Here is a 27,875-nt window from a genome sequence, read left to right as displayed (position 1 = left end):
CCGCGCGGACTAAATTTCTTCTCCTTTTCTCTCCTTGACAGCTGATTGGCAAGTTGGCCGGCTGGCTGACCGCCGTCAAATGGCTATGGCGTCGTTTTCTTGTCCGCTTCTACAAAAGCCTCCTTTGTGATTGCTTGAAATTTGGTGGACATTGAGCAGGGTAAGAGAATGCAGAATCAGAGTTTGGTGTTTGCGGTTAATGGCCAGAGATTTGAGCTGGAAAAGGTCGATCCTTCAACTACTTTGCTTGAATTTCTGCGAACGCAGACTCGATTTACTGGGGCAAAGCTTGGATGCGGAGAAGGTGATGCTTTTTTATTCCATTCGAAAAAGGAAATTTATAGTCTGTGTTTATTTGAGCTTTGATGAAAGGTGGAGTTTTGAGTATTTTGTTGAAGGATTTTTATCCATGAATTCGGGTTTTAGGGTTTTGGATTTTTTAAACTTGGCTAATATGCATGTTCTGCATTTCTTAGGTGGTTGCGGAGCTTGTGTAGTTCTCTTAGGAACATATGATCCAGTGAGCGAACAAGTAGAAGAATTCGCAATTAGCTCATGTCTCACTCTTATCTACAGCATAAACTTTTGTTCAGTCACAACTGCTGAGGGCCTAGGAAATGCTAAAGATGGCTTCCATTCTATTCACAAAAGGTTTTCTGGCTTTCATGCTTCGCAATGTGGATTCTGTACTCCTGGCATGTGCATGTCTCTTTACTCTGCTCTAATAAAAGCTGAGAAAAGTGAAAGGCCAGCTCCTCCTTCTGGCTTCTCAAAACTCACTGTTACTGAAGCTCAGAAAGCCATTTCGGGCAATCTTTGTAGATGTACAGGTTACAGGCCAATTGTTGATGCCTGCAAGAGTTTTGCTGCAGATGTGGATTTAGAAGATCTTGGTCTCAATGCATTCTGGAAAAAAGGGGAAAACTCTGCAAGTGTTGAGAAGTTGCCCTCTTTTACTGTTGCTTCTACTTTCCCAGAGTTCTTAAAGTCGGAAATCAAGTCCGTTTTGAATTGCAATTCAGCACTTCCAAATGGTTCAGTCAATGGAAACAAAACACAACTGGATATCTGCTTTAATGCCATGCCGGCAAGTTTGGCGGACGATTCTTGGCATTACCCTAAGACTGTTGATAATGTTTATAAGCTATTGAATTCAAAAGAATTTAATGGTAGCATGGTCAAAATGGTTGCTGGCAATACTGGTTCTGGTGTCTATAAGGAGGATGACCTGTATGATAGATTCATTGATCTAAAAGGAATTCCTGAGCTTTCTTCAATCAAATGTGATGACAAAGGCATTCAAATTGGTGCAACTGTGACAGTTTCAAGGGCTATTGAAGTACTGAAAGAAGAAAGAAAGAGCTTGGTTTTTAATAAAATTGCGGAGCACTTGACCAAGGTGGCCTCAGAATTTGTTCGCAATACTGCAAGTATAGGAGGAAATCTGATACTGGCACAAAGGAAGGGGCTCCCATCAGACATTGCCACCGCACTGATAGCTGTTGATTCAACTGTCTGTTTACAAACAGATTCAAAAAGATTGGCCGTTAAATTGGAGGAGTTCTTAGAGATGCCCCCCTTAATGAATCACAGAACCCTTCTTCTGAGCATCCACATTCCATCCTGGACTTCATCTCCCAATTCAAATTCAGACACCAATGGTTCTGTTGAATCCAAACTGCTATTTGAAACCTACAGGGCAGCACCAAGACCCCTGGGAAATGCAGTTGCATATCTCAATTCTGCTTTCTTAGCTCACACTTCTGCAGATAAAAATTCTGATCATATTATAATAGATAATCTGAAGTTGGCCTTTGGTGCATACGGGAGCGCACACGCAATAAGGGCTAGGGATGTTGAAAAATTATTGATTGGCAAGCCTTGCACATCAGCCATTTTACTTGAAGCAATTATACTGCTTAAGAAGATTATTGTACCTAAACAAGGCACTGCACATCGTGCTTATAGGTCAAGTTTAGCTGCTGCTTTCTTATTTGATTTTCTTCTTCCGCTTTGTAAAGACATGAAAGGAATTGAAGAATTAAGTTTATCTAATGGTCCTGCACCTGCAGAGAATTTTGATGATAGTAGTGGTGAATGCTTCGGCAATCATGATCTGCTTTTATCCTCAAAACAACTATTGTCTTATGGGACACAGCATCGCCCCATTGGTGGGCCAACAAAGAAAGTTGGTGCTGAGCTTCAATCTTCTGGTACTTCCTACTTTTAAATTTAGTTTTGATTTGGAAGGATGTGTGCAATTATCTTATTTGGAAAAAAAACTTGAATATTGTTGTCAAGATCTTGAGATTTATGCTTTGGCACGCGGCATTTAAAAAAAAAAAAGTGCAGCCCTAATGTACCATCTACTTCGTAAATACTTTAAAAAGAAGCAGGCCTTGAGCACTGGTTTGCTTCCAAGTACTTGCTCGAGGAGGGTTTATGCTTGCTATTTAGAAAGCAGTGGTTTCATGATTCAAACTTGTGACCTTCATGTAGCAATGGGAATGGCCAAACCATTGCATCTAAGTTTGTGATTGTTGAATTTAGAGAGTTGAGAGGGAAAAGCTTAACTTTATCGCACAAATATATCCCTATTTATAGATCTATACAAAGTCTCTAATAAATAAATAAATCATTTACAAAATTCAGAGATTGGCGTGATCCAGGTGAGCCTCCAACGGATCCCCATCCTAGCCGTGAGATCAATCTGTGGACACTCTCCCTCAAGCTGGGAATACATATTTGTCATTCCAACTTGGTAATCATTCCCAAAAAGGCCGAACTATCAAGTCCCTTGGTAAGAATATCTATAAGCTAATCTTTTGATGAGACATGGTAGATACATATAAGGCCACTAATTAATTTTTCCTTTATAAAATGTTTGTTCACTACTATATGTTTGGTTTTGTCATGCTAAATCGGATTGTGAGCTATCCTTATTATTGTTTTTTTATGACATTATAGCTTCATGGATCATTCCCACTTTATTTTTAGGTCTTTTAGAATCATCTTGATCCATAGTAGCTCACATATTCTCAAGGTCATAGCTCTGTATTCTACTTTTGTACTAGATCTTGCCACCACATTCCGTTTCTTGCTTCTCCATGTAACAAAGGTTCCTCCAAGGAATGTGCGGTATCCTAAGGTAGATCACCTATTTACTGGTTATCCTGTGTAATCTGCATCAATATATGCTTATGGAGTTATTCCAATCTCTTCTGAAGAGAATCCCTATCTCTGGGTTCCCTTTAAGGTGGTGCAGTATTCTGTCTACAGCTTGCATATGAGTTTATTTTGGATTTTGCATGAACTGGCTGATCATGCTTACCGCAAATGCCATATCTGATCTTGTGTGAGAAAGTTAAATCAATTTTCCCACAAATCTTTGGTAAGTTTTTATATGGACATTAGGTTTGTGGATAATTGAGGTACATGTAATAGATTTTTTAGAGTGAGAGAGAGATAATGATATGTCTCCTTGTCCTACTATTGTTGTAAGAGAACCATTAGCAGTGGTGATTTTTTTATCACTTGGGCAATGAATATAAAATGGGCAGTGGAGTGTCATGTGATTTGTAGCTCCCGAGTTAATGATCAATAAACCTTTCAAATAATTTCTAGAAGCACTTAATCCAATGGAAACATAAAACTTACCTGAAAGTGCAAAAGAAGAAGATGCAGATGATTTTTCAAGGGATACCAGGAGTTGTTTTAGCTTATTATTATCTTCTTTATTGAGCTCTTTGAGGCTGGACTATGTTTTTGGGATGGGTTGACTTGTTGTAGTGTTAAATTGTGATGTATTCCTTTGTCCACTTTTTTGGTTCCATTTTTTGCTGGGTTTTTTTCATGTATCTTTCAGTATGTCTCTTTTGTATGTATTGATTTCTTGCATTAACTACACCAAAGAGAATATTTGTCTTTAAATTTTGAGGAGTCATTACCTTTTTCCTTCTATGGTGCTTCTCTGGTTGTCACCATTGTTGAACTTTCAATAACCTTTGGTTCTAGCATTATCCCTCGTCATCTTTCTTCAGCCCGAATGAGATAAATGATCTCATTTAATGAAGGTGTCTCATCTTTGCTAAGGATCTGGACACTCACCTGATCAAATTATGCGTTTAATTATGTAAAAAAATCATATATTCTATCTTTCTCAATAAAGTTTCCAGGATAACATCATTTTTTGAACACTTGGTTTATATGCATCTGTAGTGATCAAGTTCTTGCCATAGATTTTGAAGGAGAATGACATATTCCATCACAGTTTTGCTTCATTGTTTTGTGCTTCCCACCATAACCTTATTTCAAAGATTTGGGCGGCATCTTGAGCTTTTGAGAAGGTTTGTTTGACGACATCTCATATGTCCTTAACAGTTGATATGAACATAAATATATCACTAATTTTTGGAGTCATGAAATTTCACAACTATGACATAATCATGGCGTCTGCTTCATCCCATGCCCAAAAATTAAGATCTACTTATTTTGTCCCACTCCAAAGAGGTGATTTATCTTCCTTTTTTTCATGTCTTTACAAATTGAGATCAATTCAAATAATTCTTCCCATATAGGCGATACGAAGGTTACATACTTTGGAGATCACCCAGTCCTCAGTGCACCATAGAGTAGTCTTCGATTTGGTTCATAGTCTGGGAAGAATTAATTTCAGACATTGTGGTGTTGAATCATAAAACTGAAGGCTATCTATAAGTTATAGAAGCTCCTGTTTGGTTCGGTCCATACACAAGATCAACTTTCTCGTCGGGCCGAGTCTTCTAGCCACAAGCTTCATCGTGTTCGGATGATTCTTCCAAAAGAAACATAGGAGACTTCATTTTGAGCCTTCCAGCCGATTTGTACGTCCGCTTGATTTCTTCAAAAGATGCACATGAGTTCTCTCCTCCTATCGACTCTTTTAGTCGATAGGTTCGAGTTTATGCAAGCGGATGTTTGTCCGATCCCTTCGATTCTCTCGATCGGCGAACAAGTGCCCTAAGGTATACCCGAGAACTTGTCAACTCTTCCAGTTGACCTTCAGCAGGCTTTCAGCTTGCACGCAGAAGACCTTATGCGCTCGATAGGCATGCTCGGGAGGACTACACGCAGGGAGGGCTGAAGGTACGAAGCCAACTTGTTCGATGATCAATCTTTGCGGCAATGAAGGCTGCCCTGTCTGCTTCATTCGTATCTTCCCTTACGAAGATTTGGCGATTGTAACGATAATAAAGACACCTTGCTTTGATACAATGCTAAATTTAGAGAGCCGAGAGGGAAAAGCTTAACTTTATTGTACAAATATAACCCTATTTATAGATCTATACAAAGTCTCTAATAAAGAAATAAATCAATTACAAAATCTTGCATTATTGACCTAATATAATCCTTTCTAAATCAACCACCTAACTATGAAAAGAGATCGGCGTGATCCAGGTGAGCCTCCCACGGATCCCCATCATAGCCGTGGGATCAATATGCTAAGGGACGACTGAGATTTAACAATGATATGTCATTAAATTGTCATTAAAAATTGTTTTAATCAAGCATGAATCTTGAGGCAAACTATGAAGTTCCTAGGTGAGGGCAAAGCATTATCCATCAGTCGCAGGAAGTGTCCGAACTCATGATTCTTCTCCCCTCCTAGCCGCCAGCCCAAAACCACCCCTCTCCTCCTCCTAGTCGCCGGCCCAAACCCCCTCTCCTCCTTCTAGCCGCCGGCCCAACCCCAAAAACCCCTCCTAGCCGCTGGCTCTAAAACCCTTCCCCTTCTCCTAGCCACTGGCCACATCACCCCCTCCCTTGCCTCCAAATTTCAAATCACAAAGTTGATACTTTCCATTAATGACGTATTTTAAATTAGGAAGGTCTTAAATTCATATTTCAATCTATTTTGAATTTGAAATTCCTTTCCTAAAATAATATGACTTATCTTAAGAAAGTTTCACAATCACGCCAAATTAAATTTAGTTAGGGATTTGCCATAATCTCTCCTTTCTTAATTTAACATTATATATTTGGTAATCCTTTTAATTCCCCAAATCACCTCCCCCCATCAACCTAGTCGCCGCCCCCTCTTCCTCTCCCTTCCCCCTTTTGCTCCTTCCAATTAATTCCTCCCTAATGATGTAGGACTACATGCATAAATCGAAAACTTGCACAAAATATTTTAAGAATAATTTCAGATTTTCGTTATTCATGATTAAAACAACAAAGTAAAACTAATAAATGGTCACTCCCGTTTAGGCTAAACTACGCAAGAGACTAAACGAAATCAAAACACGTAGGAAAAATAAAGCATTGCATGCGGAGTAGTTTCCAACTTAATCTTCATTTAACAACGAGATCCAAAAGCAAAGAAGTAACAAATCCTACGAATACTAGTGGATGACGATGAGTAGACACAATCTCTTGCTTGAACAATTTCTCACAAAGAAAGTAGAATTTGAAAGTAAATGAGTCAAGGAAGAAAATCACCTTCTCGGAGAAACGTCGTAATTCACCACGTACCTTCCAATAGTACTCCTTCAACGACTACCACGGGAGGACGGAATTTCTAGGGATCCGTCAATGATTTGAATCACGCCGACGAAGGAAATTTGAGAAGATCCACGATGCCTTGGCCGTTGGATGCGAAGTAGGAATTAAACGCCGGATTGGCCATGCATCATTATCATGTAAAGAGAGAAAGACCAAGAGTGATAGAGGGAGAGAGATGGCGGTGGGAGGGAGGAAGAAGCTAGGGTTAGGAGAGAACTAAATGGGATGAAGAACAATTGTTATAATCTCCATAACAAAATTATTCTCAGATTTTAAGTAGAAGTGGAGGGAAACTTTCTGAAATTTGAATTTCAAAGACATATAATTAGGAGCCTTAATGAAGCATTAAAGGAGGGGGGACCACTAAGGGGGGCCGACGACATAGTAAGGGGAAAGGGATTTGGGAGAGTGTAATGGGTTTCCTAATTCGCTCTAACAAATTAATGAAGAAAGATTTCAAATCCGTTTCAATTCAAATTTGAAATTGAAACATCATTGAAACTTTCCTAATTTGGCACCGGACAAATTTGGAAACTTTCACTCATCAAAATTTTCAAATTTCGAAATTTGAAAATACATGAGGTGGCGGCAAGGGAGCCGGTAATTAATGGGAGTGGAGTGGTAGATGTAGGGGAGGCCGGCGATTAAGGAGATGGCCGGCGGGATGAATGGGAGGGGGCGGATTTTGGGGAGATTGAGCTTGGGTGGTGAGGTTAGGAGGTGGTGATTGGTGGTGGGGAATGGCCGGCGATGGACGTTGGGTAGAGGGGAAACAAGGGAGTAGGATAAACCAAGAGCCACCGGTGGTGACTGTTGGGTACGACGGGTGGCCTCTCCTAGGCTCCACCAAACTCTCAACTCTCAAGCTCCACACAAAAGCTTCAAGAAGACAAAATGCAGGAAATTTTCTTCAATATCATTTATTAGCTCCAAAAGTACAAGATGAAGGCTATAAATAGCCTATTACAATGACTTAAAGCAAAAGAACTCAAATGCCCTCAAGGGCTACATGACTCAATCCCTCAAGCAAGGGTAAAAAGGGAAAAATGCTGAAATAAATTCCATCCATAAGAAATTAAAGTACATCAATAAGAAAATAACAATACTAAAATCAAAAGTACATCAGATAGATCGTGGCCGTAGGTCTACGGCCACGTCGACGGTAGACTTTCCAACTGATGTCCCCATCATCAATCTTTCCCAAAATTAATTTCAGAATTCGTTAATTGCTGAAATTAATTCCTGATTTCCCTAATTGTGTCTCCCCTACCATATTTCCACAAATATGAAATTTACTTGTTATGTTTACTCCCCCCTTGGATGGCCGGCCCTATCCTCACCCCTTCCTCCAAAAATGTTAACCCTAATTTGCACTTTCTCTTGAGGAAGACGAGAACTCTCCTCCCTTGGCCGGCCACATTCAAATCCCTTGAACCCATCATCTCTTGTCGATTATAAGGAGTGTTTACTTCAAAGCGAACCCACAGACGATCATCGCCCGGATCCTGAGGAGCATTGGAGCGAAGTTCAGAAATTTGAAGAAGGTGAAATCTCCTCTGAACCCTTTTATCTTCTAACTCCCCTATTGTGGCATCATCGAAATTATGAAAGCTTCTCTGCCTAACCCTCTAATATGAGCATGTGTGAGGGCTCTTAATAGTGACTATTCTAATTGTTAATTGATGGATTTTCTTTGAAAACCCCACGTTAAGCAAAGCTTAATTGATTTGATTATTTTGTGCTCCTAACTTTGTCTTGTAATCAATTGTCTAAGCATAATCACTGCTTTATTGTTTTCAATCTTTTATTTAAGTCGTAGAAAGTCGAATATTTGATATTGCTCACTCATAAGCGTGTAATTTCAAAGTTAGTAGCATCATATGTTCATGTAGTTCTACATCAATCCTATTTTTCTTTCTTCTTTGAGACCTAGTGAGAATTGGTTAGGATTGCTCCCACCCTCATATTGACTAGAATGAAAAGACTTTTATGAAGCTGGTTGAATTGGCAGAACTTTAAGGTTGGATTGACTAATTTTATTTCATCACTGCTATCTGTTCAAATATAGTTGGGGTCAAAGCTGTATATTTTTAATCAAATTCCTGGACCTTAAGTAAAGCCAATATGCTAAAAATAGAAGGACGAAAGGCTAAGGCTTTTGGTGATATTTCAGCCACTCTCTTCCTACTATTTTGAGTAGCAGACATTTTCTTAGCAAGCATATTAATTTCTAAGACATTTTCAAAGAAATTTTGATTTTCTTAGAAAGTTGCATGTTGCATTAATTAAAAAGCATAAAAGAGTAAAAAAGATTACATGCAGGTATGAAAATTATCTTTCCATGACAAAAAACAAACAAAAGAGGGAAGATCTTTGCTTCTATCTATCTCACTCCATACAAAAGTGTAACAAAAATGTTGATTTTCTAGGGCCGTAGTGTCGGAGGGCTTACGACCTTGAAAAATTATCTTCATATCCTTAAAATCCTGCACGAACTTAATAATATCTCTTGGGTCAAAGTGAAACTGGTCAAAAGACAAGTACAACTGCTAACCGAATTAAAGGCTGAACTGATTGATTTTATTCACTACTGCTATCTGCTCAATTATAGTTGGAGTCAAAGCTGTCTATTTTTCACCGAATTTTTGGACCTTATGTAAAGTTAGCCTTTTGCAAATAGAAGGACGAGACGTTAAGGCCTTTGGTGATATTTTAGCTATTCTCTTCCTACTATTTTAAGTAGCTGACATTTTCTTAGCAAGCATATCAATTTCTTAGGCTAGCTTAGATGAATGTTGATTTTCCATGGCCTTAGTGTTGGAGGGCTGACAACCTTGAAAAATTACTTTCATTTCCTTAAAAATCTTGCTCGAACTTAATAATATCTTTAGGGGCAAAGTGAAACAGGTCAAAAGACAAGTGCAATTGCTCACTGAATTTGAATAGCAGTTTACCCTCCATTATCTCTTGTTAAATTTTTACTAGATTGGCTTACAAATATTTCTGAAAATCAAAATTCTTTGTTCAAACTCTTACACTATATTTTCTTAAATCAATTCTCACTTCATCAAGCAGTTACTGCACTTTCTTTGTGATTTTTTTACCACTTGAATTATTAACCTCCATAATTGTGACTTGGACAAACCGATGATAATTGAGTTTTTTTATTGGTTCTTCAAGCATTAATAAAAAAGGTGTTTCTGTTAAATTTTCTGATTATTATCACTCTACAATAACAAAGCATTGAGGCTTAGGCATATAGTTTCTTAAGATAACTTTTAATTGTGTTGCTGTTTCTTTTTTATCATTCAGGTGAGGCAATCTATGTGGATGACATTCCTTCTCCGAAAGACTGTCTTTTTGGAGCTTTCATTATCAGTACAAGACCATTAGCTCGCATCACCGACATTAGCTTCAAAGCCACAAGGGCGACACAAAAAATTATCACTGTTATTTCGGCTGCAGACATCCCCAAAGGAGGGGGAAATATTGGTTGTTGCAACTTGCTTGGAGTGGATCCATTATTTGCAGATTCTCTTGCTGTGCATGTTGGTCAGCCACTGGGTGTTGTGGTATATAGCTTCTTTTTTATTATTATTTTTATTATTTTTTAATGTAGGGATGTAAATGAGCCAAGCTTTGGGTGAGCTCAAGTGTTTTTCAGCTTGGCTCGTAAAGCAAATGAATCATATTTTTTCATTTGTATTCTGCTTATTGACTTATCAAACTATACACTTGTTGGTCATGAACATATAGTTTATTTTGAAGTCCTATATAAACTATAAAATCTACATGTTGTCACATATTTATACATATATTTACACTATTTTAATGTATTAAAAGCATAATAAAGTTATTATCGGGGCAAAAACAATCGAACAAGGCCTTGTTCTTGTTCAGCTTGTTAAATATATGAGCTTATTAAAAAGTAGTATGAACTAGAACTAATTATCAAACCGGACATAATTGAAAACGAACTATGACCCAATTTTGTATAACATGTCATTAGTGAGCTGAAATGTCTTTTTCTGGTCAGTTCCATGTTTACACTAATCTTGTAATGGGGTTAGATTGCAGAAACACAACAGTTTGCCAACATGGGAGCTAAACAAGTTCTTGTTGACTACAGCACAGAGGGTTTGGAACCTCCTATTTTGTCCATGGGAGAGGCTGTGCAAAGATCCAGCTTCTTTGACGTACCCCCTTTTTTTTGTCCGGAGCAAGTTGGCGATTTCGGCAAAGGAATGCTAGAAGCTGATCACAAGATTCTCTCCGCTGAGGTACTTTTATTAACTAAAAATGTTCATGTAAAGATTATCCAGTTTTACTCGAGTAAAAATGTTAGTAATTATTCGTTTACTTGACTAGAACTTTTCCTTGTGTAATTGTACTAATCCAGCCATCTTCCATAACAATCTCCAGATTACACTCCCTTCTCAATATTACTTCTACATGGAGACACAAACAGCTCTTGCAGTACCAGATGAGGATAATTGTATGGTGGTGTACAGTTCTACTCAATTTCCAGAGGATACTGGTGTTATAATTGCCAAGTGCCTTGGTGTCCCAGTGAACAATATTCGTGTGATAACAAGAAGAGTTGGAGGAGGTTTTGGTGGCAAGGCAACAAAAGCAGTACCTGTGGGTACATTGACTTTTACCTTAAGGCACCAATTTTAGTTTGTCCTGACCTCAACTAAGCGGTAAAGTTTCATGAATTGATATCACAGGGAAAGAAAGTGAAAGGCCAAATGGAAGATTCGAGAAGGCATGAGAATAAATAGATTTAGGGAATAATTCTTGATTTCATTCAAAGATAATTTATTAGATAGCATTGTATTCTATTAATAGAAAATATAAATACAATTTAACTTCCAAAGAAGACATGAGAATAGATAGATTGAGGGAATAATTTCTGATTTCATTCAAAGCTAATTTATTAGATATCTTTTGTATTCTATTAATAGAATATAGAAATACAATTTAACTTCCAAAGAAACTGATCCTAATTAGATTGATTCCAGTCCTGCTTGATAACTTTAATTCAAACCTACGATTATCAACAGGACAATTCAATCTAATTAAGAGAGAATAAGTCTGTAATCATAAAATAAATTTAAATGACAAAAATTAAATGGTTGTATCTCCTTGTTGAACTAGCTTGATTGAGTCAGGGCTTGTACCAAGCCTTAATCCTTAATTTGGACTCCTTTGCCATATCATTAACAGTTAAAATTCTTCTGATGCTTAGGTTGCAACTGCTTGTGCTTTGGCAGCGTACAAGCTACGGCGTCCTGTCCGAATGTATGTTGATCGTAAAACTGATATGATAATGAATGCAGGACGGCATCCAATGAATATAAAGTACTCAGTGGGTTTCAAGTCTGATGGAAAAATTACAGCTTTACATATCGATCTGTTAATAGATGCTGGCATCTTTCTAGATTACAGCCCACTAATAGCACGTTCTGTAATTGAAGCTTTGAAGAAATACAACTGGGGTGCTCTTTCTTTTGATATCAAGCTTTGTAAGACAAATCTTCCATCAAAATCAGCAATGAGGGCGCCCGGGGATTTGCAGGGATCTTTTATTGCCGAAGCTATTATTGAACATGTCGCATCAAGCCTCCATATTGACACATACCTGATTAGAAAGAAAAATCTTCACAGCATCGAGAGTCTCGAGTATTACTATAGAGAATTTGAAACAGAAGCTTCTGAATACACATTGCCATCTTTGTTTGATAAACTGGTTACATCTACAATTTATAGTCATCGTGTGACAAAAATTCAAATTTTAAATAGCTTTTCTTTGTGGAAGAAGCGGGGAATTTCATGTGTACCCATAGTCTATCCAGTAACAGTTAGGCCAACCCCCGGAAAAGTGGGCATCCTCAAAGATGGTTCAGTTGTTGTGGAGGTTGGAGGAATTGAGTTGGGTCAAGGGCTATGGACAAAAGTGAAGCAGATGGCTGCTTTTTCTCTTGGAGAATTATGGGGAAATGATATTCCAGATCTTCTTGAGAGAATAAGGGTTATTCAAGCCGATACTTTAAGTTTGATCCAGGGAGGATGGACTGCTGGGAGCACCACATCTGAGTCATGCTGTGAGGCTGTTCGTTGTGCTTGCAGTGTCTTGGTTGACAGGCTGAAGCCTCTAAAGGACAGGTTACAAGAGCAAACGGGCTCAATTTCTTGGAACAATTTGATTTTCCAGGTAAATCTTAAGTTTTTAGAATCCATTAAGCGGAGTTTGTCTTTGTTGTCGCACATTCTAGTTTTGCTGTCCAACTAATTTGTTCTCTTCTTATTACAGGCAAGTCTTCAATCAGTGAACTTATCAGCAAGCACTCTTTGGGTTCCAGATGAAGGTTCTAACAGGTACCTGAATTATGGTGCTGCTGTGAGTGAGGTACAGCTACGTTTCTTTAGGATATTGCTTCTGTTATTAAACTTAATGTGTTTATAGCATCGTCAATTGCCTCTTATTTGCTCTTATGGAGATCATCTGGAATTTATGTGCCTTTTCAGGTGGAGGTTGATCTTCTTACTGGAGCCACTACCATTTTGCAGACTGATATAATCTATGACTGTGGACAGAGCCTAAATCCTGCTGTGGATCTGGGGCAGGTATCTCTATTTATGCTAAGGTGTTTTCTGAATAAATTGCGTTCAAAAGAAACATTTAAGGAGACAAAAGAACGTTTAATTCTTTTCTTCTGCCTTTGCTTCTCAATAATCTGGCATTTCACAATTTTGATTTGTGTGAAAAAAGTGGCAGGTTACTTCATAGCCTTATGAGTGCAACAAACTTGCAGCACATTTTGTTCATCTCTTTGTAATAAACAAGATTTGTGATATTTGAAAATTTATCATTTGCCCACACTTGTCGATGACCATAAATTAATTTACATGTCTTGTTAATGTTTGGCATATTTAGCAATTGATATGTGGTTGACCTGCTCTCTTATCATTTTTCCATCAACAGATTGAAGGCGCTTTTGTTCAAGGAATTGGTTTCTTCATGTGCGAGGAATACTTATCAAACTACGATGGTTTAGTGATTTCTGATGGGACATGGACTTACAAGATCCCAACTGTTGACAACATTCCAAAGAAATTTAATGTCGAGATTCTAAATAGTGGACATCATAAAAAACGTGTTCTTTCCTCTAAAGGTATTGTTTCTTTCCCCATAACGATGTTGAACCAGAATCTAGCTCACCAGGTTTGTATCACTCAACATTGTAAAATCTGACGAGTGATTGAACCATTGGAGCACTACTTCAAGTTTCAACTTGTGTCAAGGCATCTTAGAGTGTTGACCTTTTGGGTTTAGTTCCACGTAGGAATGGTGAAAATATATCGGTGTAGAAATATCAAATGGCTTGTTCTTTTTTATTCGCTTAAGCTTTTGGGTTAAAACATTTTGACCGTTGATATATCAAGCTCTATTTTTTATCTTGCTTTAGTCTATACTCCCCAACAACTTGCTTCATTTTTTGATAATTGACATCATCAATTGCATTATTCCAAATATTTGGGATTTGGGATTGATTTATGAACTCTTCATCGCCATTCATGTTAGTTAGGTATTCAATCTCGTGTTAACACGAATTCATATGAATCCTTTACTTAGAAAATGTATAAATCAAAGCTTATTCACTATTAATAGATGTTGACGAATATTTTCGCATCGACTCGACCCAAATCGAACCCGACTAGGCTCGATCGCGCTCGATCAACTAAATCGATCATCGTCGAGGCAAAATTAATCCGAATTGAGCCTCAATTTAATTAAATTAAACCCAATTTAATTTAATTAAAATCAAATCAAAATCAATCGAACCCCGTCAAGCTCAATTCGACGCGATTCGGCGTCGATTCAAGCTTAATGTCATGAAATTAGCTGGATCGGACCCAAACCGACCCCAATCGGTTCGGGTCGAGTCCAATCCTGACTCAATTTTAGCCCTAATTTCTCAATTTGGGCTGAATTTGATTTTCGAATCAAAGTTTTAGATCAAGGGCTCAGATTTCTTGTGGAATTTTGCCCTAAATCCCTCATTCCACGCGTGAGAAGGCCTGATTGGTTCACTTGGGCGGCATTTTTTTGGCTGGACGTGCTCCTCTAAGGACACGAAAGGAGAAAGGGGGGGAGCATTCGGCTTCCCCCGTAGGTTCCGTCCCAGACAGAGCACGGGAGAGAGGGAGAGGGGCATTTCGCCCCTTTGCGTGCATCTCCAGGCGCGGGAGGAGGAGGGGAACTCGGCTCCCCTTGCTTGCGTTTTGTCCGTACCAGGCAAGGCAGAAAGCATTCCCTTTCTTTCAATCCGTCCCTCATCAGGTGAAGGGAAGAGGCCGACCAAGGCCTCTTGCATGTGTCCTAGCCAAAAGAGGAGACCGGCCAATTGCTGTCTCCCCCTTCTTTGGACTGAAGGGAGTTCTCTCTTGCTACTATCACCTTGTTTTCTTCAATTGGAGAGCAAAAATCCATTCTTGCTGTTGCTGGTGAGCTTCTCTTCCAAAACCTAGGGCAAAGGCATGCTGAAATCAGCCTTTGCTGCAGCTAAGAAGTGGTAGGAAGCTTCCCCTTTCTTCCAAGCCAACTCCGGCGACCATTTGACGAAGAAATCAGCCTCCGGAGGCCTTCAAACGGCAGAAATTGCCGTCCAGAGCAGTTCGGACAGCAAATCCCCTCTCCGGAAAGACTTGGACAGCAATCACGCAGCCTCCGAAAGCTTCCAAACAGTGAAAACTGCTGTTCGGAAGCTTTGGACAGCAAGCAACGACCTCTGGAAGCTCTCAAACAGTGAAATTCTCTGTTTGGAACGTTGGGACAGCGGTCTTCCTCCTTGGGAAGGCCTTGGACAGCAGTTTGGAGCTTTCAAAGGAGCTTGGACAACAGTTTGGAGCTCTCAAAGGAGCTTGGACAGCGTTTGGAGCTTGGATTGGAGCGCTAGGACAACCCGGGTGAGGTAAAACACTAAAACTTAGTGAAACCTAGGGTCCCCCAAGGCCAATTGTTGTGTGGTTGACGCTCCCAACCCCTAGGTCCTTTAGAAACTTAAATTTATGCTTCCCCGAAATCCTATGATCGCTGTCCTCTTTGTAAACTTGGGAAAATCCGGTGATTTTTGCCAAGTTGCCCTCATGTGAGAGCCAAAAGGGAATGGTGATGTGCGTAGGGTTGTTGGATTGGTATCCAACACTCTCCAAATGCATGTGATATCACTCATATTGTGCCCAATCCATCACCCACAATCATGCCCTAGGGTAGACGCTATCATTTGACCTCAAAGTCAATGATGATGCATAGGTTTGGATTGTAACTAGTTGCATGCATTTCTCATTTAGATGCATTGTCATAAAAAAAAATAGACACAAAAAATTTAGGAGAACTTTTGCATGCATAATATTAGTTACCTCTAGAGTTTTGTTTAATACATGTGTTGAGTTTAATTGATTTGGGCTTCCTAGTCGTTGTGAGGCATAGACTTTCAAATGTCTATGTAACAAATCTCACAATATAAAGAGTCAATTAAGCTTATATCTTGTACCATACAAAACTTAGAGCATGTAGTAGCAATCTTAAAACTCATCTATAAATTGCGTGCACCCTTCTTTCAAGTACGAGTCATGGCAAAAGTGACTTACGAGTTGCGAGAAGTGTGTATGTGGTGAAGTTTGTGAGCTCCAATGAGGTTTTGTGAGTGCTTGAAGATGAATTTAGTCAACTATTGGAAACATCAAATCATTGTGGGGTCTCCCATAGACTTTCCAAAGTCTATGTTGTAGATCTCACAAAGCATGTTATTGATTAAGTTCATGTACAACATTGTGCAAAATCAAATACTTGATTGTTTTCAATTATCAAATTCTCTAATCTAAAGAATCATCTACACATGCACGCATTCTAGGTTCTTTCTTAGATCATTACCAAATTTGATCTTAAGTTTCCTAGAAGTCATAGGGATAGATCTCCCCTATCCAAGGATTTCTAAATCATGTCAAAATTGATTTAGATATCTCTCCAAAGCCTTAGGAAATCTATCTTCCCTCCTCGAATTGAGTCCAAAACACTTATGGGGAAATGAGGGAATTTCCTCTCTCATGCATGTCCCATTTCCGTTTGCTAACAACACAAAATTAATAAATAAACATTTCCCTTCTCATGTGTGATAGTTTGGAATTCTCTAAAACTCCAACTTATCATTATATGAAAATTTTGTAGCTTGGAACTAAATTCTAAGCTATCCATCCTTTTGTTGGAACATAAAACCAACAAACCATCTTCTTCCTTCAACCTCAAAGTTGTAGGAATTTTATCAAATCATTTATTCGTTGGAACACAAACCAATGAATAATCTCTAGACATGGAATTCAAATCCTAGTCTTCCTCATTTGCTTAGCCACTAATTAGGCAAATGAATACTCCTCCTTGGACACCAAATGTCCAAGGAATCCCTTTCAACATGCAATCCAAATGTTGCTTGTTGCTTCTCTCTTCTACAATTTAAGAGTTGTAGAAAGTCCTCTCATTCTCCTAAGCCCAAATCTAGGAGAATGATCATTCCCCCTTTGAACACCAAATGTTCAAGTACACTCATGAATGTGGAACCTCTAAGTTGCACATTATTTCCTCCTACCAAAACAAAAGTGTAGAAAATCTCTCCATTCACTTACCCTAAATCAAGTGAATGTGTGCCGTTTCCTTTGAATACCAAATGCTCAAGGAAATTCTTCTAACTTGCAACCTACAAATTGCACATGATTTTCCTCTTTCTACAATCCAAACGTTGTAGGAAGACCCTCTCATTCTCCTAAAACTCAAAATTGAGAGAATGTACACATCTCTTTGAGCACCAAATGTTCAAAGGATTTCTATGATTTGCAACCTCTAAGTTGCATTTCCTCTTTCCTACAAGCCAAGATTGTAGGAGAGCTTCCAAATCCATCTTCATGCTCTCAAACCTAAGTTGGATGAATGAATTTCTCTCTTTGAACTCCAAATGTTCAAAGAGATTTTAGAAGTTTGCAACCCAAAATTGCATCTTCCCTTCTCCTTTCTACAACTCAAAAGTTGTATGACAGTTTGAGTGAATCAATCTTAATCCAAGTCACCTATTTGTTGAATCAAAATCAACAAGTAGTTCAATCCAAAGTCATTTATTTGTTGAACCAAATTCAACAAATAATCCCATAGCAAGCAAAGGAGAAACTCCTATCTTTCTTCCATTCTCCTAACCAAATTTGGTGAATGAGTTCCTCTCATTGGACACCTAAAAGCCCAAAGAATCCTTGACGTGTAGGCCAAATCTACACATCATCTTCTCATGTTTGCTTAATCCAAACTTAGCAAACTAAATACCCATCATTGAACATAAAAGTTCAATGATAATCTCTCTTGATTTGTAACTCCAAAGTTACAAATCTTTCTCACTTATTGAGCTAAATTCAACAAGTGACTCACCTTTGTTTGCTTAATCAAAATTAAGCAAATGAAATCCAACTCATTGAATACAATAATTCAAGGAGACATCTTTTTGATTTGTAGCCTCAAAGCTACTAATCTCCATTCACTTTTATAGGTTCCAAAAGCCTTAAAAGATGTAATGCCTTAGCCCAAAAGCTATAGGTTTTCTCTCCTTCAACTCCAAAGTCGTTGGAGATTTCTCTTCTCTTTAGCTCCAAAAGCTAGAGAGAGCTCTCCTACATTTAGCCCAAAACTAAATGTTGGATCTCTATCTTTCTCCTCTTAGCTCCAAAAGCTAAGAAGATTTCTCCAACATGTAGCCCAAAAGTTACATGTTTGACACCTTTCTTAGACTCAAAATCTAAGTAATTTCCTCTACTCAACCCAAATTGAATGATTTTCCTATGATTTTTCTATGACATTTAAAATGCTAAACATATAGATGTCCCTTTGGAATTATCCAATTTGTTGAAGTTTATCCTACTCTATTGGATGGATTTCACCGAGTCCTAAGTGAAACCTCTTAGGCATATCTATCTTACCCTATTAGATAGATATTTCTCTTATCCAAATACTAAGAGAACTCCAAAACATCTAAAAATTACTTAGGTTCCTTTTGATACAATAATCAATCATCTACCCCAAAAGGTGGGATGCCTACATTATTGTGTCTTAGGATTCATAAGTAACAGGCTTGCCCAAAAGTAAGTAGTGGTTACTTTATGGGTTCTTCATAACCCTCCTAAATATAAAACACTTAAAAATCAAATAAAATCTTTAAGTCACAAACAACTTAAAGTGAACCACCGTTGGATAAAGATTAAACATCTTCATTCCAAAATGAAACCAAACACCCTTAGTGTGACATGCCACACAAGCCTCACACACTTAGGTGCACAGCCCCTTAGGCATACTATGATTAAGATTTTTCTTTTCTGCGCATGTGTTTGATGTTGTGGTGTGATTGCCCTTGGATTGTCTATGTTGTGGGCACTTGCCCTTAAGTGGATAGTGTAGAAATATACTTGTTCTTCTTGCAGGTGGTCTTATCTAAAATGGGGGGCACTCATAAATAAGAAACTGCTTGCATGACATGTGCTGCTTAAAACCCCCCAAAGATGTGGCCAATAGGGTAGAAGCAAATGTTTAGCACACTAAGTGTTAGGCAAATTTTGGATGTAATGTTTATTTATATAAACTGCTTCTAATCTACTGCAGGTTTGAGTCTCTTTTCTTTTCAAACATGTATTTGATAGAATTGTAATTGTATCAAACTTGTGGGGGTTTGGAGCAAAAGAATGAAGTGGACTAGAAGGAAGCACCTGCAAAGATGAAGCCTAATGTCCATTCAAAAGTCAAAAGCCTGAAGAATCCCACAAGTAGAGTCTATAAATTTGACTGGTTGTATAATGGCAGGCAACTCAGCTGCCAAATCTGGTTGTAATAATGTGGACTCTGCTTTCATTCATTGTACTTTATTCATAAATAAAAGCATGCTTTGATTGTTTACCTGGTTGTGCAATAGAAATGCATCTCTTTCCTATGTTTCTTTCTTTGCTTTTGCTTGGGAGTGGCTTGGACTTTTGATACGGTAGGCTCTTAGGACAAAAATAAGATTTCTACCCATTAAAATATAATCAATCTAAAAATTGATTTAGGCTCCACGATTTTTTAATAAGTAAGAAAGTTTTGCATGGCTCCCTTCAAGGAGCTAAGTTTTCTAAAAATTAAAACAATCATGCATAGCCCAGATGTGTTGCATATAGAAAGCCCTCACTTAAGGATTATATAACAAAAGTCTTTTTCTTTATGAGTCATCATATGCATACCCACATAATTAGGCATCTTGGCCTCAAAGCCAAGTTGTAAGACCTACCTTCCAAATAAAAATAACCTTCCCACTCTACATCTGCATTGAGACCAGATGACATGGTTTTAAAAGCGATTAGGAGGGTTAGCTGGTAGTCCTTTCCAGGCGGGACAATAAATCCAGAGGTCGGGCAGGCTATACCTCTTATGAGGTGTAGTTTGTAAGCCCCTTTGCACTCGTTAGATTTAGGTTCGAGGCACTACCTATCGGTAGTCCTCACCTTAGTCTTAGGGTCCGAGGCAATGGTTGATTCTAAATCACCCTATAAGCCCTCATCTTGGCAATTCTTGCAACATATGTTGAAGGAATGTAAGCCCCAATATTCTAATAAAAATGTCAACTTAAATCAAAATTAGATTGCTAAAATGTAAAACCCAACATAGGATAGTTTGAGCACCTCTGAGTGTCCCTCAGAATCAAGTGCTCCTACCTCACCTTCCCTTGGACTTCACTCCAAAAATCTAATTCTAAGTTGATCAATTCATCCTTGAAATTCCTAAAGGCCGAAAACCCTTTAAACAAGACTTTCATGGATTTTAAAACAAAAAACAAACTTTAGCCAATGTCTAAAATGACTTCCAAGAAAAGCAAAACCACTAGTTTAATCAAAAGTTTTCTCAAGCACTAAAACTTGGGATGTAATTAACCATAGGGGTTTGCCCCTATGGGATTTCTGTACCCCAGAAATTAATAAACCCCGTTCGACCAAATATCGAGTGGGGGAATCTCTGTTAATAATTGTAAATTTTATTATTGAGTCCATAAGAAAATGGTATTTTTACTCTTTGGGGTAATATATCATGTTCTTATGCCGTATTCGATTATAAAATATGCAATCCGTTTGAGGATACAAAAATTCTCCAACAATAGAATCTTCAATTAGTTCCCTCTATCTTTCTGTAATATAATCTTTTCAGAATGGTCTCCCTAGTTGAAGCACACATAAATCTTGGCATTCTTAATTATCCCATTCAGCTTAGTTGGTGACTCCTTGTTGTGCAACCTAAATTGATAAGACATAGCAAGTGCCCAATTCAATAGTTTTTTTTAATAAATTATATTTTCTTATCACATATAATGGGAATCTATAATATTAAGTTAAGTGTTGCTAGCCGGTTAAAAAAAAAAGATAAGTGTTGCTGAGATGAGAATGCTCGGGTGGATGAGTAGATTTGCCCTTAGAGATAAGATACGAAACGAGCATATCCATGAAAAGGTTTGAGCAGGTCCAATGACAAATAAGTTTAGAGAGAGTCGCCTTAGATGGTTTGGTCATGTAAAATGGCGGCCTTCTGATGATCCTGTTAGGAGAGTATATCTATTAGATTTGGCCTATGTAAAGAAAGGTAGAGGTAGACCTAAAAAGATTTGGTTAGAAAATATTAGAAATGACATTTCTTCATTAGATTTAAATGAGAATTTGACTCTTAACATGACACAATGGTGAAAAATGATTCATGTAGCCGATCAAACGTAATGGGATAAAGGCTTAATGTTGTTGTTGTATATTATTGGAGTCTCTTCATTTTAATAACAATTTTATTGGATGTGTTATATTATCATGTTTCTATATTGTGCAATGTCATAGTTAAAAATTGGTTGACCCTCACCATGTGATGCCCCAGATATCAATAGTGAAAGGATTCGTCGACAGTCTTGATCAATCTCCATTCCAGTTGCCTTGTTCGGACCTGAAAATTTTAACGGTTCCCAGAACTATTCTCAGGACGATATTTTGAACAGTACAGATCGTCCTAGACGATCTCAATATCGTCCCGGCCGATCCTGGGAGGAAAATCCAAGTCAGAGAGGAACAGTAAGGGAACGAGGTCTCACACACCAACCGGCTTAAGCTTTTATGTTGAAAATGTGTTTAATTACTATTGTATATGGCTCACCTTTGATACCACTTTAATTTATCCCTACAACAAGTAGTATTAGAGGTTCAGGTCAATTAAAGAACGGAGAAGACCTAAAGCAAGAATGGAGAAGACAGAAAGCAAGAACAGAGAAAGGTAGAGGAGAAGAATCTATTTGCTTTATTCCATATCATCCATGTACACCATCTATAGTGCCTTATATAGAGTTGTGAGGTGTGTGTTGTACAGGTGTCTCGTTTCTATTGGCTATGTTAGTTACATAATGTGTATTGTGTATTTTGGTATTAGAATTGCGGGCTGTTGTTATGCCCACGCAAGCTGACGGTGAGTGTTGAACTGTGAGCTTGGTCCTAAGAAGATGATAGCACGGGGTGGGAAGAGGCTTGGTGAGTATATATGCGATTTGATAAATGGTGCAAATAGGAACAATCCAGACTTCTTTGGAGTGAATGTGATCACATATAAATTGAAAGTCGACGTCGATATGTTTTGTTTGGGCGTGAAATACCGGATTGTTGGATAATGCTATGGTCGATGTGTTATCACAGTTTATGTTTGTGGGCTGACTTTGAGGAAAAGGAAAGTCGGAGAGGAGGCGACGAAGCCAAATGACGTTTGTTGTTGCTGTTGCTAACGAGCAATACTCCTTTTCAGTTGAGGAGCAATATCGTCTTTTGTTTTTTCACGGTCCAGGATATTAGTGTATCTCCAAGGAAGCAACAGTATCTGGAAGTAGAGTGCCTGGTGTCAACGTACGTTGCCCAGTCTGCATCGGAGAATGTCGATAGTTGATGAGAAGAGGAAGATATGGGAAGACCGAGATGAAGTGTGCCTTTAATGTAGCGAAAAGGACGTTTAAAAAGATAGCAATGAGATGGTGAGGGATTATGCATATGTTGGCACAAGGAATTAATGGCGAATGCAATGTCAGGTCTTATTATGGTGAGGTATTGAAGGGAGCCAGTGAAGTGCCAATAGGTATTAGGAGTGAGAGGGGAAGATCTGTAGGAGTAGTAGTGGGGGGTTTTGTGGTAGAAGGGTTGGCTAACTGGTTGCATAGGTCCATGCCGGCCTGTTGAAGAATTGATTGAGCATAGGAGGATTGAGAGAGATGAAGGTGCTTATTGTGTGAGGTGATCTGTATGCCGAGAAATGTGGAAGGATTTTCGAGGTGTTTAATGGAGAAATTGTTGCTAAGAGAGTAGATTATGTGCAAAAGTTGAGAGGAACTGTTTCCTGTAAGGAGGATGTCATCTACATAGATGTGTAGATAAGCATGAGAGGAGTTTTGTGTTAGGTTGAAGAGAGCAGGGTCGGTGACACTTTTATAGAAACCAAGGGAGTGGAGATGTGAGAAGAAAGTATTGAACCATTCGCGCGGAGCTTGTTTGAGTCCGTAGAGAGATTTTTGGAGTAGACAAACGTGATGGGGAAAAACCTTGTCCTCAAAAACACGTGGTTGCTTCATATGAATTGTGTCATTGAGAGAACCATGGAGAAACATGTTTGTAATGTCAAGTTGATGAAGAGGCTACTGATGGGTTACGATAATGGTGAGAAGAACTCGTATAGATGGAAATTTAGTGACAGAGCTAAAGTTTCTGTATAATTAAGACTGTATTCTTGGTTGTTTCCTTGAGTGACTAATCTAGCTTTTTGTCGCGCAATTGTACCATCAGTGTGCTTCTTTGTTTTAAAAGTCCAACGGCAATCCAATATGGGTGTGTTGACAGGTGGAGGCACGAACACCTAGGTGCCTTGTTGTTGAAGAGCTAAGAATTTTGAGGCCATGGCTGCTCTCCAGTGTGGTTGTCTAGCCGCTTCAGTGTAGGTTGTCGGATCAGATGTAGTAATCGAATGAAGATTTAAAATTTGACGGGGTTTGAGGGAGCTTGTTTGGGATTTGGTTATCATCGGATGGGAGGGTGGTGGTTGAATTGGCGGTGGAGGAGGTGGGGTGGGTGAAGTGGGTAACTCAGAAGTGGAGGGAGAGGGGGAAAGAGTGGTAGATGATGTAGGAGTCGGAACAATAGAGGATTGGGTATAGTTCTGATTAACATATGTGGTAGGTAAAGAAGTGGGAAGAAGAATAGATGGATTGACGGAGGGGGTGGATGTTGGTGTAGGAATGTTATTTAAGTGTTGATAATGATAAGGAAAGGTTTGTACATCGAAGGAAACATGTCGGGATATGTAAACCAGTCCAGTGGTAGGGTCAAGACACTTGTAACCCTTGTAGGATTGGGCATATCCAATGAAGAAGCATAATGTAGATTTGGGAAATAGCTTGTTGCGGGCGGAAGAGGAGGATAACAGGCGCAACAAAAAAATATTGATGTGGTTTCCGATATAATAGTTGATAGGGAGACTTCTTGGAAGTGTTAGGGTAAGGTAGGATGTTGAAGAGATAGACAGCCATAAGGAGAGTGTCGAGCCACAGAGAGTAAGGAAGAGCAGCCTTATGTAGGAGAGTTCGAGTGGTTTCAAGGATATGTCGATGCTTTCTCTTAGCGAGGCCATTTTGTTCTGGGGTATACGAATAGCTGAGCTAATGGGATATACCTTGAGATTGAAGGTAGGTTTGAAAATTTTCATTGACATATTCGGTACCACCATCAATGCGAAAATATTTAGTTCTGAGCGAGAATTGGTTTGTAATGGTTGTATGAAAATTTACAAAAGTATTGAACACATCAGATTACTGTTTTAGAGGATATACCCATGTAAACCTAGATGCATCATCAATAAAGGAAACATAGTACCGAAAACCTTGAACAAAAAGAAAAGGGGCTAGACCCCATACATCTGAATGTATCGTTACTGCATGGTCCCGAGAGAACTATTGAGTTGGTCATCCGGTCCTTTATTTGAAAACCAAATGCGTCAAACATAATAGATAAATTGTTATTTTTAGCAAGATTGGATACATATAATAAATTGTAAGATGGATGAGGTAGATGAAGAAGATTACGAAGTAGAAGATTACGTGTGGGTGTGAGAAGTAAGCCAGAACAAGAGTGCGCAATAGAAACGTTTCTATCATCACCAATTGTAACGAAGTCTGAACCTTGATAATCAGACGGGTGAAAGATGTTGTCAATGTTGTTTGTTAGGTGAGCGGAGGCCCTTGAATCCAAGACCCAGTCAGAAGCAGTGTTGGGTGTGGCAACAAGAAGTGCTATAGAGGGTGTGGACGGGATGGGATATTGCAAATTGAGGCGATGCCAGCATATATTGGCTGGATGACCTCTTTTTTTGCAGAGTTGATAGTGAACATTGCTTTTTGATTACAAGAACTATTTCGAGTTGAATGCATTTGTAATTCTCATACTGTTCATTCTTGTGCCAAGTCATCATCACTCTAAGCCTAGAAAATAATTAGTTATAGAACTTGTGGGCTTCGAAATATCATGGCACGTTATTAATAGACTTGCTATGCTATGTGGATAGAATGTCCATACTAAAACAGTCCTTATTGGATGTTGTTTATGACTTATTCCTTATCTTATAAAGATCCTCCTACCAATCATGATTTTGGAGGTTTCCTTCCATGATCATTTCAGTTAATATTTTTTCAAACTCTTCAGAGTCACACTTGCTCAAACACTTATAGAAGAGGCCTCTGACTTTGTTGTTGTTATTGAATCACCCAACTTTTGATGGAACTTTTTTAGATGTGTCATTGGTAGTCTATGGTGAGTGTGAGAAATTCAACTTCTATGGCCCTATCATTGTCTGGTACTGATCAGTAAATATTGCTATTGGATATTTATCACCCATTCGTTCAAATGTCCTCAACAATCATATAAATGATTCAATTATTTCCTCTGACAAAAATGTCACCCCTAGCAAAATTTTCTGTTAATGATTATTAATCTCGATAAATGATGCACAAATTTAATTATATTTATTAAGCCTATAATTAGTATAAAAAATCACATATCCAAAACAGTCATAATCTATCATACCCATCTCATTAACTTAATAAAAATTTAATAATCTATCAAATTTATTAATTTGGACGTCCCATGCGAATATGTTGTCATCAACTTGATGATCTTTAAATAATTGAATCAAATAATTAGTGTCCCCAAATTTAATCTTTTCTCTCTTCTCTTTCTAAATAAAGTTGTATGCATCCTTCTTAGAGAATTCAACATTCTCGATACCTCCAATTTCATCTGCAAGGTAAAAAAATGCATCAATGATTCTTATCCCAGCTTCAGTCATTGATTTAAGAACTAAAGCTTTCTCATCATCAATATTTCTACATGATCCCGGGAGATGTCAGTCTGCTAGCCTAGCCAATTTATGATTGTGGGTATCAATAAAGTTTTTCACCTTTCAATTTCCAGCTTCATCTACTATAAACCTAATCATAGCTGGACAATCTGTTCTAGTGTTTGATTTTCGATATTTCATTTAGGAATTCAGATCAACTCTCTCTTGAAATCAGATTTTGAATAGACAAAATCATTGCATTTTATCTTTCTAGAATTTGACCAGTAATTGTAGTGATTCTTGTGCACACTAAAAGTAGCATTATGGGTATAATTGCAGTAAACCTCGTATGTTTCTTTTTCATCCTTGAACTCACCTTTTCAATACGTAGTAAAAGCGATGCAAAAACGCAGTGAAAGTGCAACATCAAAAGCATACAAAAAAGCACAGTAAATGCTCCAAATTTTATCCACACACTGGCTAAAAGCACAGTAAATACACAATTTTTTACTGCGTATTACTGCATTTTTACTGCATATCACTAATGCACTTATATTGAGCTTTGATGTACTTTTTCTGCACAGCTAAAGTTGAGTCCAGTACTGCGCTTTGTTTTAACATGGGCATTTTATCTACACAACATACCCTATGCAAAAAAATATAAAAATTTGGGAAACCCTTATAACAACTTGGGATGAATTAAAAATTTACCGAAAATTTGAAACCTGCATCAACTCCAACTAGATTAACTTTTTGCCTCTTGGACGTCTGCAAAACTCCTTTCAGTCTCAGCGTCCTGTGAGCATGCCATCTCCGCGAAGAATGCAATGCTCTCCTCAATCTTCATCAGCATTCCTCGTTTTTTCTTTTTCAGTTGGCATCAAAAGTTTCACAAAAGTCCTACATATTTGGTTTTGGAAGCTTTTGCAGATTTTTTCTTAAAATTGAGTGCCAACCTTAAACTCCTTTTCCTAAAATTAAAAAACTCTAGGTTAGGTTAGGTCGGACGGGCTAAAAAGATTAAAAAAAAAAAAGAAATTCAATTGAATATCAACGTATCCACTCCACGTGTCAGGATTTAATTAGAGTCTGGACACAGAGCTATGTCCGGACTCCGCACCAAATAATTTCTCGTCATTAGAAGAGGCAGCTTCAAGTTGGACCAACTTGTTCAGTTGTTTGATCTTGTTCTGATTATTTCCAATCCCCTAAATATTTACTGGAATACTTTTTATCCATTAGATTACCAGTATTCAAAACAGTTAACATATTTTATGGTACTGTATTTTTTCATTGTGCAGTTTCAGATTAATATAAACTTAGACTATATGCTCACTTCAACATATTCTTGTATGACCCTTCTGCAGTCTATCCATGGTATTTTCAAATGAACATAAACTAAACTATATTTAATAATTCCAATAAATTTGCGCAGCTTCTGGGGAGCCACCTCTATTACTAGCTGCTTCAGTCCACTGTGCAACAAGGGAAGCAATAAAAGCTGCGAGAGCTAATATCTTCACCAATAGATCAGAAGAACCTAATCTGGTTTTCCAGTTGCAGGTTCCTGCAACCATGCCGGTGGTCAAAGAACTATGTGGGCTGGACAATGTGGAGAGGTACTTGGAAGCCTCTATTGCAGCTCAGCAATCATGACTATAACAGACAATAAGGTTTTGAATTCTGAAATGCTTCCACAACAATATATGAATCTTTCTTCCTCATTTTTCCTTTCAGCGTTTCGGTTATTTAGCTTGTCAACGCAGCTGTAGAATGCAATTCTCCTTTTGTTTTATTTGTCTTCCTTTTTCAAGCCCAGGGCCTTCATGAGTTGGATGTACTCTTAATAAATTGTGGTTACAAAATGTATCAAAGTTTTATTTCCCTA

General features: G+C 38.2%; 1 protein-coding gene across 1 annotated transcript; it reads left to right on the top strand.

The window, feature by feature from the left end:
• On the top strand, nucleotides 1-27,875 carry LOC110092578 (indole-3-acetaldehyde oxidase). The gene is made up of 10 exons (XM_020817192.2): nucleotides 1-304; nucleotides 477-2,213; nucleotides 9,853-10,112; nucleotides 10,611-10,820; nucleotides 10,963-11,181; nucleotides 11,792-12,757; nucleotides 12,857-12,952; nucleotides 13,072-13,170; nucleotides 13,529-13,718; nucleotides 27,423-27,875. The coding sequence occupies exons 1-10, from the start codon at nucleotides 169-171 to the stop codon at nucleotides 27,641-27,643; spliced, it is 4,134 nt and encodes a 1,377-aa protein (XP_020672851.1). The 5' UTR covers nucleotides 1-168; the 3' UTR covers nucleotides 27,644-27,875.

Source organism: Dendrobium catenatum, unplaced genomic scaffold (genome assembly GCF_001605985.2).
Source record: "Dendrobium catenatum unplaced genomic scaffold, ASM160598v2 fragScaff_scaffold_1602, whole genome shotgun sequence".
Lineage (NCBI taxonomy): Eukaryota > Viridiplantae > Streptophyta > Magnoliopsida > Asparagales > Orchidaceae > Dendrobium > Dendrobium catenatum.
This window is presented reverse-complemented; position numbering and strand designations above follow the sequence as displayed.

Bases quoted from the DNA above. Each gene is read 5' to 3' on its own strand.
- LOC110092578 (XM_020817192.2), top strand. From the start codon at position 169: ATGCAGAATCAGAGTTTGGTGTTTGCGGTTAATGGCCAGAGATTTGAG. The intron at 305-476 runs GTGATGCTTTTT...TGCATTTCTTAG, and splicing joins AAAGCTTGGATGCGGAGAAG to GTGGTTGCGGAGCTTGTGTA. The intron at 12,953-13,071 runs GTACAGCTACGT...GTGCCTTTTCAG, and splicing joins ATGGTGCTGCTGTGAGTGAG to GTGGAGGTTGATCTTCTTAC.